This window comes from Triturus cristatus, chromosome 1_2, assembly GCF_964204655.1.
Source record: "Triturus cristatus chromosome 1_2, aTriCri1.1, whole genome shotgun sequence".
NCBI classification, from domain to species: domain Eukaryota; kingdom Metazoa; phylum Chordata; class Amphibia; order Caudata; family Salamandridae; genus Triturus; species Triturus cristatus.
In genome coordinates, this window is record NC_140580.1 from 921,195,500 (window position 1) to 921,208,500 (window position 13,001).

The 13,001-nt window shown below is 50.1% G+C and overlaps 1 protein-coding gene across 7 annotated transcripts in view; it reads left to right on the forward strand.

Annotated features, from left to right (window-relative positions):
* PIK3CD (phosphatidylinositol-4,5-bisphosphate 3-kinase catalytic subunit delta) overlaps positions 1–13,001 on the forward strand; it is a 671,014-nt gene that overhangs the window by 430,416 nt on the left and 227,597 nt on the right. For 6 of the 7 annotated variants that reach the window (XM_085609767.1, XM_085609774.1, XM_085609769.1 and 3 more), the window contains 2 exons: positions 222–365; positions 10,308–10,407. In XM_085609767.1, the coding sequence (XP_085465893.1) occupies positions 222–365; positions 10,308–10,407 (244 nt within the window). The remainder of the gene's footprint in view (positions 1–221; positions 366–10,307; positions 10,408–13,001) is intronic. The other variant, XM_085609777.1, reaches the window with a different exon arrangement.

Here is a 13,001-nt window from a genome sequence, read left to right on the forward strand (position 1 = left end):
CTTCCTGCTGACACTATTTACAAAGGAGGAAGAGTACGGACTAAGTACTGCAGTCCAAAGAAGGTCCTTTTTAAGTTTTTCTGTCATTTTTCTGGTCTCTCTTTTTTGGTTACTCTCATCCAAACACATCGCTCCAACCCCTTTTCCTAGTCTTTGGTTTCACCCTTCTATCATAGCTGTTCTGTCTGACTCACTCATTCATTACCCTCACCTCTCTGCAGTGATGAAGACCTCTGCCAGTATCTTCTGCAGCTTGTACAAGTGCTCAAGTACGAATCCTACCTGGACTGCGATTTGACCAGGTTCCTGCTGCAGAGGGCTTTGGGCAATCGGAAAATCGGGCATTTCTTCTTCTGGCACCTCAGGTAAGGTCATAATCAGTGAACCGGAAACCGCAAGGGAATTTCAGAGGGCTAGAGATATGTGCGAAGATCGATCAAGAACAGAATGCTAACAGCAAACCTCATGTGCTGGTGGCAAATCCTCACACCAAAACTTGTGTTACAGGAGCAAAGTGCATGTCACTCGGACCAACCATGAGAGTCTGTCCTTTAGGTGAAAATGTATTTGCAGAGGAGAAAAGCAGGAAAATGATTCAGAACAATTAAACCTCCTGTTGAAGTTGCAAATGACAAGGGGCCTAATGTAATCTCTGTGTTTAGAGAGCAAACGGAAAAGGACTCTTGACACAAAATCGTGTGCAAGGATTGAACTTGCTAGAGTATTTTGCATGGCAACCTCGTTTGCATGAAACTAACTGGAAAGTGAATCTAAAAAACAATCCTTCTGCACAAGGGAAAAACAAAACAGCAAAGTGAATTATTTATTATGACATATATGCAGAGATAAAACAAGGATCTTAGTCTTTGGAAAAAGTATTAAAATTAATCCAAATAGCAAACATTGTGTGGAAGAAGAAAACAGAAGTGAACCATCACAAATATTAGAAACTACAATGGCTGCTCATGTGCGATATGATATGAAGTATATTTGTAGAGCGCAAGTAATGCCTTTGAGGCATCTAGGCGCTACACACACTGGGAGAAAAGAACCCGGAAGGCAATGGAATTGGAACAAGCTCTGTTACTGACTAAAGAGACAGGTTTTGAGTACTTTCCTAAACACCATCAAATCTAAGGCAGGTCTTCGGTGAGAAGGCAGGGAGTTCCACAGTCTGGAGGTTGCGGAGACAAAGCTCCTGCTAGCCCAACTCTCTCGCCAGTACTTAGAGACCTCAACAAGGTTGGCAAAAGAGGATTGAAGTTGTCTTTGGGGAATGTACCAGGAGAACCTGTGTTTAAAGTCCTCAGGACCCACCCTATCCAGAGCCCTAAAGGCAATACTTAGGGCTTTAAAATTGATCCTTGACTGCATAGGTAACCAGTAAAGATGAGCAAGCGATAGTCTAGCGGACTGCTACATTGGAATTTTCAACAATAATCCGGCAGCTGCATTTTGCAGAACCTGGAGTCTGGCCAAGATCCCATTTAGCAGACCAATGAAGAGGGTGTTGCAGTAGTCCAGCCTGCACATGGCTTTTAAGGCTGGGGTGGGTAGATTACCCAGTTCATGGGGCCACCAACTGGGTGTCCAGAAGGAGACCTTGTATCCGAAGAGCAATACCTTGGTCTTTCCCGAGCTAAGCCGGAGACAGTTTTGAAGCATCCATTTGCTGATCTGTTGCATGCTCTGGTAAAACCTGGATGCGGTGTCCTGAGAGTTGCTTGATGCAGAGACGATAATCTGGGTGTCATCTGCGTATGACACCATGGCAAACCCAAAGGATTTAATGAGTTGTGCCAGAGGGGTGCTGTAAAGGTTAAAAAGAGAAGGGCTAAGGGAGGAGCCCTGAGGCACCACACAAGGGGGCTGGAAAGGAGCCGAAACAGAGTTGCTAATTTCCACTACTTGCTCTCGATCAGATAGAAAAGATTTGATAAGAGATAAAGCAGAACCACCAACCCCTAGATCCTGAAGACAGCTGATCAGCCGACGGTGGTCATCAGTGTTGAATGCCACTGAGAGGACCAGCAGGATCTGTGCAGCATTACCGCCTCTATCCACTGTACCTCTGATTTCCTCAGTTGCATTCATGAGTGGCAGCTCAGTACTATGCTCGGACCTAAAGCCATACTGGGAATCCTCTAGCAAAGCAGGTGAGTTCATGATTGAGGATCTTTTCAATAATCTTGGTAGGTAAAGTCTAACGGATGATGGGTCGATAACTGCCAGGGTTAGATGTGTCCAAGTTTGCTTTCTATAAGGGGGGTAAAATGGAAGCTTTTTTCCAAAGGGTTGGGAAAACCTCCTGTCTGAAAAATAAGATTGAAGACCTCGGACAGGTGGGAACCTATGATTTCTGGGGCTAGACCTATGGTGTTAGTAGGGCAAGAGTCAGTAGAAGAACTAGATTTAGTTGTCATGAGGATTTTGACCACCTGCTCCGTGGTGGGAGGAAGAAAGTAGTTAAGATGGGCGGTCTGGCTAGGAGGAGAGCCGGAAGGGTGACACTGACTCTTACTATTGAGGATGCTAGGGGCGTAGGCTGAGCTACAATTTTCTCATTAACTGAGAAGGCATGATAGATATTGTGCACTTTCTGTTGGAAAAAAGAGGCTGGAATGTTGCAGACAGTTCGATCAATAGCTGCATTCTTTTTCTCAGGGGGTATAGAGAGTTTTCGTAAGGTGGCAAAAAGTTCTTTAGGGCAGTTGTTCGCATTGTTTATTTTATCAATAAACTATGCCGATTTGGCAGAAAATATATATATTTTTATATTTAGCAATCCTCTTTTATAGACAACCTTCTCTACCTTGTCATAGTTGCACCCCCAGCGGCATTCCTACCTACAGCATAGCAATTTTTCATGACAGAAGTTCTCAGAAAACTATGGCTCTGAGGAGCTATCCCTCCTGCTCCGTCCATCTTTAAGAATAGCTAGAGCGGAGGAGGAGCCTAGCGCGCATCCAAGATGGTCGCGTGAGCACAGGGCTCCCCGGACCCTCTCTGCTCCTCGGAATTTATCCTGAGAATATCCTGACGTGGCTTATGGAATCTGGGAGATAAAGACCAGCTGAGCGTATATCTCTTTTCAGAACTCAAATCGGACCTGGGAATCCTGAGTTGTCGTCGTCGGAACTTTTGGGACCCACCCGACGGAGGTGACCGGGGTGAAGGTGACCCGAGGGACCGGGCTGCAATTGAACAACAGCGGCTTCAGCGCGGTGCCAGCTGCCGATCCACCACTTTCGGTTTCGGTTTTGCACTTCAGGAGACCGGCAGGGAGGTGCGCTCGGGGTGGAGAGGTGCTTCCTGGGCCTCTGCATGAGGTTTTCTTTCATCTGCCACTAGAGCGCCTATCGCCTCGGACCCCCTATACCGACATTTTGTGGTCTTCTTGCTGGTGCCTTACACCTCTTGATTGGAGGTCCCCTCGGGTGACCGTGTTCACATGGGGGGCAAAGGGGGTCCCGAGGGCCGCAAGACCAAGGCTTCCCTCCGCGGGGGGGCAGTCCAGAGCAATAACATGGACCGCTACACCCAGGGCAGGGGGCCCTCTGGCGCTGCTGGCCTCCCCTCGGATACTGCGGAAGGAGGCGCGACCGCCACTACGGAACTATCCTTGCAGGACATTATGGGCGCCATTGATGGCATCAGGGAAACCATCGCGACGCAATATGAGGCCCTGGCCCGTAAGATTGACACTGTCGCGATCGATGTCACCCTGATCCGGGCCGACCTCTCCAAAACTAACGAGAAGGTCCAGGCTCTCGACGCACGGACCTCCACCCTCGGTGCGGATGTGTCGGATCTGCGGGCCGCGCTTGGAGACATCAGGGTGGTTAACGACCATATGGCCCGGCGGCTTGAGGACTTCGAGGGACGGGCCCGACGCAACAACATCCGCGTCATAGGTGTACCGGAGTCCTCTGACGGCCGCCCGGTTGACCTCGTGGTCGAGGAACTTATCCTAAAACAGTTGTCCTCGGCTGGCCTAAGTAAGTTCTTTGCCGTGGAGCGGGCTCATCGAGTTCCGGGCGGTCGGCCACGGCCGGGGGCCCCCCCGAGGCCTATCGTGGCCAAACTGTTCTACTACAGGGACCGCGACGCTATTCTGCAGGCCTCACGGACCCACGGCCCGGTTCGTCATGAGAACTCGACCATCAATTTTTACCCGGACTTCACGCAACTGGTCCAGAAACAACGGATGGGATTCCAAGGGGTGAAGCGTCGTCTCCGTGAGCTGGGCCTAAAGTATTCGATGCTCTACCCTGCAAAACTCCGAGTGGAACATGGGGATCGGACAGCCTTTTTTGACTCTCCTGTGGCTGCAAGTGACTGGCTGGACTCTCTGCCGGACGGAGGTGGCCGTCCCGGACCCTCTGCGGGCACCGCAGGTGATGGGTCCCCTTTAGAATGACTTTTGGTCCTTGATTTTGCCTTTTTGCACTGTACAGTCGGGTCTTATTTCATTTGCATATTGTGTTTTACCAGGACCAGTGAGGGGGGCGGGCGGGGACGGGTCCCTTACCTCCTCTGGGTTCTTTTCGTAGAATGGGGTTAGTGGGGCGACAGGCACACTGCAAGTTGGGGGGGTTTTTTGGCCCGCAGGGGTGCAGGGTGGGGGGAGTTGGTCCTGGGGTGGGGTTGGGGGGGAGGAGGGTTTGTTTTGCTGTGTGTTTTTGTTTACAGGGCGAGGTACTGATTTTTGTCCACATTTGGGAACTGTGCTGCAGGCTGGGGGACCCTTGATCTATTGGGGGGGATGGGGGGGGACGGGTTGAGGCTTATGTCATGGAACGTCAATGGGTTGGGGGACCGTATCAAGCGGGGTGTAGTACTGCAATATTTGCGTCGTTTGACTCCTGATGTGGTGTTTCTCCAGGAGACGCATCTGGTTGGCAATGTTTGTCATGCAATGAATAGGGGGGGATACCGCCTCGTGGCCCATTCTGGTTTCACAACTGGTTCCAGGGGGGTGGGCATTCTGCTGCGAACCTCACTTCCGGTGGAGATCACTAGGATAGTCTCGGATGACAGAGGGCGCTATGTGTGTTTGATTGGGAGGTGGGAGGGGCAGCCCCTTGCCCTGGTTTCAGTTTACGTCCCCCCGGGCCTCCAGAACTCCACCTTCACTGACTTGGGTCGAATGCTGCTTGACCTTCCGGACAGCCTCCTGCTCATGGGCGGGGACTTTAATTCCGTGGTTTCGGGTGAACTGGATCGTCACCCACCAAGGACCCTCCCCGCTGCCCAGGCATGGCTGGGTGGGATGCTGGAGACCTTCGGCCTGGTGGATAGTTGGAGATTAATGCATCCGACCCAATGTCAATTCACCTTTCACTCGGGGGCGCATGGGAGTCTCTCTAGGTTAGACTACTTCCTTATGCCCGCGGCGCAGACTGGTCGGATTCGAGAGGTCAGGCACCTGGCGCGGGGTATCTCCGACCATTCTCCGCTGTGGCTTGTTTTTGACACCGGGCCGCGGTCTGCAGGGCGGATCGCTCCCATTAACCCATGGTTCCTGCGAGACCCTACGACTCGTGACAGCCTGGTTAAGGCTATGGACCAATACTTCCTGGATAACGAGGGGTCGGTGTCTTCTGCAATGTCCCTGTGGGAAGCCTTTAAAACCGTGATCCGCGGACACGCCCTTTCCCAGATAGTGGTGGCTAAGAGGGTCAAGAGTGAGGCAGTGGAGAGGCTGGAGACTGACATCTTGGGGCTGGAGTCGGCCTTGGAGGCGAATGTTACTCCGGACGGGCTCCATGCCCTCAGCCTGAAACAGTTTGAATATAGGTCCCTGGTCACTGACGCGGCCAAAACTATGTATAGGGAGCAGCAGGGTCGACTGTACGATGCCGGGGACAAGGCGGGAAAGTTGATCGCGTGGCTGGACAGGAAGGAGAGAGTGAATCGTGTGGTCCCGGAGTTGCGTGCTGCGGATGGTGTGTGTGTGACGGAGCCTGACGAGATTGTGGAATGTTTTGCCGACCACCTCCGGGCTGTGTACTCCCCAGTGACTGACAGGGATGAGGACGACTCTCGCCTTCTACTGAGGGATATCGCCTTGCCCTGCCTGTCCGTTGAGGACCGTGAGCGGCTGGACGCCCCCTTGTCGGTGGATGAAATAGCGACCGCGATCCGCTCCCTTCGCTCGGGCAAGGCTATGGGTCCCAACGGTCTGCCCATTGAGCTATATAAATTGCGCCCTGACAAGCTTGCGCCCTTCCTCAGTCGCATGTTCCGTGAGTCTCTGGCGGCGGGTTCCCTCCCGGCCGATCAGCGTTTGGCCACGATAGTCGTTATCCCCAAGGAGGACAAGCCGCGAGATCGCTGTACTTCTTACCGGCCCATTTCACTGCTAAATGCGGAGCCTAAGATCCTGGCGAAAGTCCTTGCCAATCGTCTGTTGAGCGTCGTGTGCGATCTGATTCATCCGGACCAATGCGGATTCATCCCGCATCGTAACACCGCTCTTAACTTGCGGCGTCTTCATGGCGCCCTTGCCAGGGCGGAGCTCCTCTCCGAACCGGCCGTGCTGGTTTCTTTGGATGCCACGATGGCTTTTGACACCATCGAGTGGCCATTCCTCTGGGCTGTCTTGGCTAAATTTGGCTTTGGAGAAGGATTTATTGGCTGGGTGAAGCTTCTGTACACGGGACCCATGGCTCAGGTGGTGGTGAACGGGCGGGTCTCTCGGCCCTTTGCCCTCGGCAGGGGCACGAGGCAGGGATGCCCGTTGTCCCCTTTGCTCTTCGCTCTCGCCCTGGAGCCACTCGCGGCTTGGCTCCGCTGGGAGCCCTCGCTTCGAGGGATCCGGTGGGCCCCGGGCTTTGAAGATCGGGTTTCGCTGTATGCGGACGATATTCTCCTATATCTCACCTCACCGCGGCAGTCGCTCAACGTCCTCTTTGACGTTCTGACTTCCTTTGGGAATAATTCGGGTCTCACGATCAATTGGTCTAAATCCTGCGTCTATCCGATCTCCGGTGGTCCTCCACTCCTACCGCCTCGGCTTCCGATCCAGGTATCACTGAGCGGCTTTAAGTACCTGGGGATATACGTTTCGCTGGACCCGGTGGCTCGCTATGAGCTGAATCTCCTGCGTCCGCTTCGGCGATTGCGAGAGGATACGGCCCGGTGGTGCAGGCTGCCCCTGTCCCCGCTGGGTCGGGCCGCGCTGTTCAAAATGATGTCCCTTCCCAGGTTCCTCTATGCACTCCAGAATTCCTTCGATGTCATCCCAGTGGCCTACTTTCGGGAGGTAGAGAGCCTGCAGAGGAGACTGGTGTGGGACGGGCGGGCGCGTATTGCTCTTGCTAAGCTTACTCTCCCCTGGTATGACGGGGGCATCGCGCTTCCCGACATTCGCAGGTATTATTGGGCCGCGCAGCTTTCGGCCATCAACCATGCCACGTATGCGCCTGGCCTGAACCCGGCGTATGAGATGGACAAGTTCCTGCTTCCCGGCGGGGACTATAACAGGGCGCTGTACTCCCGCTCGGCTGGCCGGACCCTTACGGGTCCTACTAAGATTGCAGTGCGGACCTGGAGGGCCGCCACTGCGGCCACGGGCTGGGGTGAGCGACTGACATGTGCTACGCCTTTGTTTGCCTCCGATCGCCTGGGGAGCCTCTGGACTACGAAGGGGTTTGACCAGTGGGACACGATTGGTATCAGCAAAGTGGGAGACCTGTGGCATAAGGGCGCGGTTAAGACTTTCGCGGCCCTTCAGGCCGAATATGAGCTTACGGACAGGGAGTTCTTCCGCTATGCCCAGGTTCGACACGCCCTTCTCTCGGTCTTTCGAGAGGGGACCACGATCCCGGTTTCCTCGCCCCTCGAGGACCGCATACTTGACGGACATGTCCCGGACAGCACTATTTCTTTAATTTATAAGAAACTGATTAATCATCGGGCTGACCTCTTGGTGCGCCTTCGGGAGGCTTGGACGGGGGATGGGGTGGAATTGGACGACGAGGACTGGCAGTCTGCACTGTCGTCCCCCAAAGAGGTCGCCATTCCAGCCCGTCTCCGGTTGGTACAGCTTAAGATTCTTCACCGGGTGTATGTGACGGGTCCTCGCTTGGTCTCGATGGGATATTCCGACGATGGGCTCTGTAAGCGGGGTTGTGGGCTCAGTGCCACCTTTCTCCATATCCTGTGGGAGTGCCGCGAGGTGGCGGACTACTGGCGCCGGGTACATACGGTTATGGGACAGGTCACTGGGGTTGTGCTGCTGCCGGAGGTGCGTCGCTGTGTCCTGAATGTGTGGGAGCCCAATGATTATAGCGCGGCTCAGACTCGGTGGGCGGCCCTGGGGAACATGATTGCCAAGAGAGATATAGCGCAGCTTTGGGGTGCCCAGCGGCCGCCCACCGTGTCAGTATGGAAGGAGAATATGGACTGGTGTATGTTCAGGGAGAAGACTGTGTATGTTGCCCGTGGTAAGCCGGGGGCATGGGGCAGAATCTGGGGGCAATGGAATGCTTATCGCGGGGGTATCTGTACGCCCCCCCGGGTGGACACCGATATCGCCATGTCCCCCTGACCCTTGACGGTTCCGGGCACCTTTTGGAATGACTACATATGGACGTTCAGTTCCCTTGGCCCCCCCCCCCGTCCCCAGCCTCCCGGTACCTCTTCCTTTCGTGTGCTGCTTAATGGTCTGACCGGGAGTTCCCCTGAGGAAGCCTGACCTGCGCCGTTTGTCTTTATGCCTCGCCTTCTGTTTTTCTTTTAGTTTTCTGTGTTTGTTTGATCTAAGTCTCCTGTGCCTCTAGAACTATCCGGACTCACTACGGGGCCGACCCCCGGGAACCGACTGCAGCTTTGATAAATGTATATTTCATTCTGTACTTAGCGGCCGGCCCTGGTGGTTGTAGGCCCGTGCTTGTAATCGAATTATTGTTCAATAAAAACTTTAAAAAAAAAAAGAATAGCTAGAGCGTTAATTGCGGACTGAATCTAGGCATGGTAATCAGCAGTGGCCGACTTCGGGTTGTTAGCTAGTGGAGGCCTGCTGTTAGTGAGAAGTTCCTCTAGTTGGTTTCCCTCAATAGAATGCTATAGCCATTGCTTTGAACAATGCACAGTCAAATTCACAGCGACCGAAACCTTGGGAAGGTTCAGATCAAAAAGAATGGCGGAATGATCGGACCACATGAGCTGAAATGGACCGGTGGGTAAGAGATAGGGGTGTCAGATGAAGGGGGGCGTTTATGGCTTTATCACAGTCGTAAGAAAGCGAGAGATGACAGCTGAGACACTCTTAGGGGGAAGTTATGCCGAACGGGTTGAAGGTGGGGGCCGGGCTTTTATGGCTAAAGGATTTAAGGTCCAGATGTTCATACTTTGAGTAGGGTATGTGCGTCTTGGAGTCTGGTATCCCACCGGCAAGGGGGCTGGCACTGAGTGCGGTCTGAGCATGGATATGTGTAGACGGGCTTGCCTTTGGCGCACCATCGGCGCAGATGCACCATCACCGTGTTTAAATATACTGCCCCCTAAAGGGGACGTGTCCCCGCTCCAGAATAAGAGCCCGATCAAAAATTAAAGATTGGCGAAAGAAAATGCTGGATTCTAATAGGGGTCCAGCATCCGCTGCGAGTCGCTGAGTACTGGCAGAAGCAAAAACAGTTAAGTGAACAAGAAAACATCTAATGATTAAAACAGATGCACAGGCAGTACCAATATGTCACCTGCTGAGGCACGAAGCCAGGCACCTCCGAAATACAAGTAAAATAACGTATTGCTACAAATGCTCAGTGTGACCTGCGTGGACATGCCATCACCATGTTTAAATCCACTTCCCACTTAAGGGGGCGTGTCCCCGCTCCTGAATTGGAGCTCGATCAACAATTAAAGTTTGGCGAAAGAAAATGAGGGCTTCTAACAGGGGTTCAGCAACTCCGTCATCATTGACAGGCTCCACTGCAAGTTGCTCAGTACTGGTAAAAATAAAAACAATTAAAACGAGTCCAAATGTTCTTGATTAAAATGTGCTTTTTCAGGGGAAGGCTCTCTATCTCTTACTATTGAACAACCTTATAACCACAATGCTGTTTCTGGTTGTATCATGCTTTTTCATGCAGTGATGAGATGGATGGCTTTATCCACATCTTCTAAATATTCCATGGGTGTAAAGAGGGATCTAACTTTTGGAATGTTATTGAGAGGCTCAGATGCAGTAAATAACTACTAGTTCATTGTGTTTCTTTTAAGGAGACACTGACAAATTATTTTCTAGCTTTCCATCTATGTGGCTGTGTTGACATAAAACTCATGGTCTTCTTTCTCTGCAGGTCTGAAATGCATGTCCCTGCTGTTGCAGTGCGTTTTGGGCTTATTCTGGAAGCATACTGCAAAGGCAGCACTCATCACATGAAGACCCTGAAGAAGGAGGTAAAATCTCAGAGTGGGGTAGCTTTGTTAGCCAGTATCTTTTTTTTATTTTTAGAAAATTGAAGTCATTGGAATAGTATTCTTTTGTTGTGTTGGTAGAACAAAGTAGTCTCTTTCACACATTTCGGAAATCCTACTTTAAGATAACATTTCTGAAACAAAATGTAATCATTCCCTGCCAATAAAATGTCAATATCTGATATAAATGTTGGTTTTGTGCTTGGTAACGCAAAATGCCTTTGATGAACTCACTGCAACGTTCTTTGTTGTTTGGGGGTGAGATTTGCTTCTAGCACTCAGAATTCTTGCATAAACGTACTGAACGAACTGCATTACATTACCAGAAAATACGGTGCCTTTCACATAGATGTCCTAGGTAAGTCATTTGCAGGGTTATGTGACAGTGTAAGCACTGCAGAGTTTAATCTTGCAAGCTTGTATGCACCATTTAATCTTCAAGTGAGAAAGAAATGGCTCGCCTCTATCAGAGGTTCAGCTAGAGCTGGTACATACAGATATGTGCACTCTGTCATATTTAAATCTATGGAGACATTAAGTCTGCTTCCATCCTCTAAACCAGTTCCCTCTGGCTTAGTTTAAGGTTAGTTTCTTCCAAACAATATCACCAATTGCATAGTATGTAGGTTTCAGTAATGGATCACCCTTCAGTATTTTGCTCTAGGCCTCGGTCACAAATATCAGCTCAGAAATGACTAGATTCAAAACATAAAATCCCAACACAGGTATCAAAGTAAATTCTTGTAACCATTTCTTCTGCATCATAGGATTTTCATTGATAGTCATACATTTTATAATACCTCCCTGCTGCGTGGTTGGACCTCAGAACTCTTCATATCGAATATATGTCCATAGAGTATTGTACAAAGGGTGCTAATGTCCACATGGTGAGCAGCGCCATTCAGAAGCCTATTCAAGGCAAGATTTTTCAAGGCAAGATTGTTCTGAAATGTAGATTATTTAAAAGAGCCGATTGAAAAATTAAATTGAAGCATCAGAAATTTAACGAGCCAAAACGTTGTCTAACATTGAGGGGTAAAACACAGCTTGATGAGATTATTTTGTGAAAGTACACTGTTGTTCCTTTAAGGCTCCAGGATTTTCAATTTCCCATGATGCACTGTACTGGCAGTTGCGTCCCAGAATCCGTTCTTTTTTCCATGGTAGAAGGTTCCCAGAACACCTGAAGGGTTTCACACCTCTGTTCTTAAGAGAAACATTCCACAGAAACCAGATCTTTACAGATTTACTCCATGTCCCTAGCAACCATTTAGCAAGTAACCCTGTTTTCTGTACCAAACTTCCTTCACTCTTTATGTAGTGCCCTTTTTGTGGCATAAAGAAGGCAGCCTCAAATAACTCCACCAGCAAAGCAATATTGTATTGTGGTGCAGACAGAAGAATCTTGTACAGAGAGTGCTGTTTCAACAGGAAACACCGTTACTAACGATTGTGAAAGATGCACCGCTTACAGGATGGGGAGTACGTTTGGAACATCTATCAGTCCAAAGTCAATGAACAGAGAAGGAAATCTCTAACCATATAAGCTACCTGGAGCGACAAGCTGTCCATCTAGCACTCAAAATTTTACTCCCATCCCTGGAGACAAACAACAGCTTAATTCAGACGGCCAACACAACTGTGATGCATATCTAAACAAGCATGGAGGCACAAGGTTAAGCACACTCTCAAGGGAGGTGCAAAGATTTGGCTTTGAGCAAGTAGCCAGAGGTCTGACCCTTGAAGCTGTGTACATTCTGGCCACACATAGTCAACAAGCATTTTCCTCATTCTGTTTTACGAGGAAAACTGTAAATGGGTCCTAGATGAGGTAACTATAAAAAACGTTTTCACACAATGGGAGCTCTATCGATCGTCTTGTGACAGTTCAAAAACAAATGCAAAGACTTTTTTGCCCAGATGTCCATAACTAGGATCAGTGGGGAATGCCATTTTAATAAATTAGTCAAGGAGATCGCTATAAACTTTTTCACCGGCTTTACCAATTCTAGCGGTGCCGTTGAAATTACGCAGAATTCAATCGAAGATGATTATGATAGCATCAGAATGGCCGAGGCAATAGTAGTACCTAGACCTTCTGTAGATAACAATCACACCTCACAGGTGGTTGCCATACAAATCAAACCTTCTCACCAGACTTCACAGGTGGACCCAACATTCAAATGGAATATTGCTGAATTTGGCAGTATGGCTTCTGAAGTCCGATAGTACAACCATTTAAAGGGGCCCTTAGAGACACTATCATGGCCATTTGTTCCAAGCCATGCTCGGGCACTGTTAGAAAACCCCGGGCAACCGGGTTAGCAGTCACCCGGTTTTTCCCAACACAAGGGGTAGCTTGGCTCGAGCGGTCGGGGGTCAGGCACCGTGTTAAGCGTACGTCACACCCTCACAATAACCATGCGTGCATCCGTTCCAAAAACGACACTACACCGTAAAAATTTAGGAAAATATATCTGTGTTTATCTTGTTTTCTCTTAGTTGCAGGTTAAATAAATAATAACACACTTACAGTACACAAAGCTTCTTCTGTAAAAAGAGTAGGTCAAATAAAT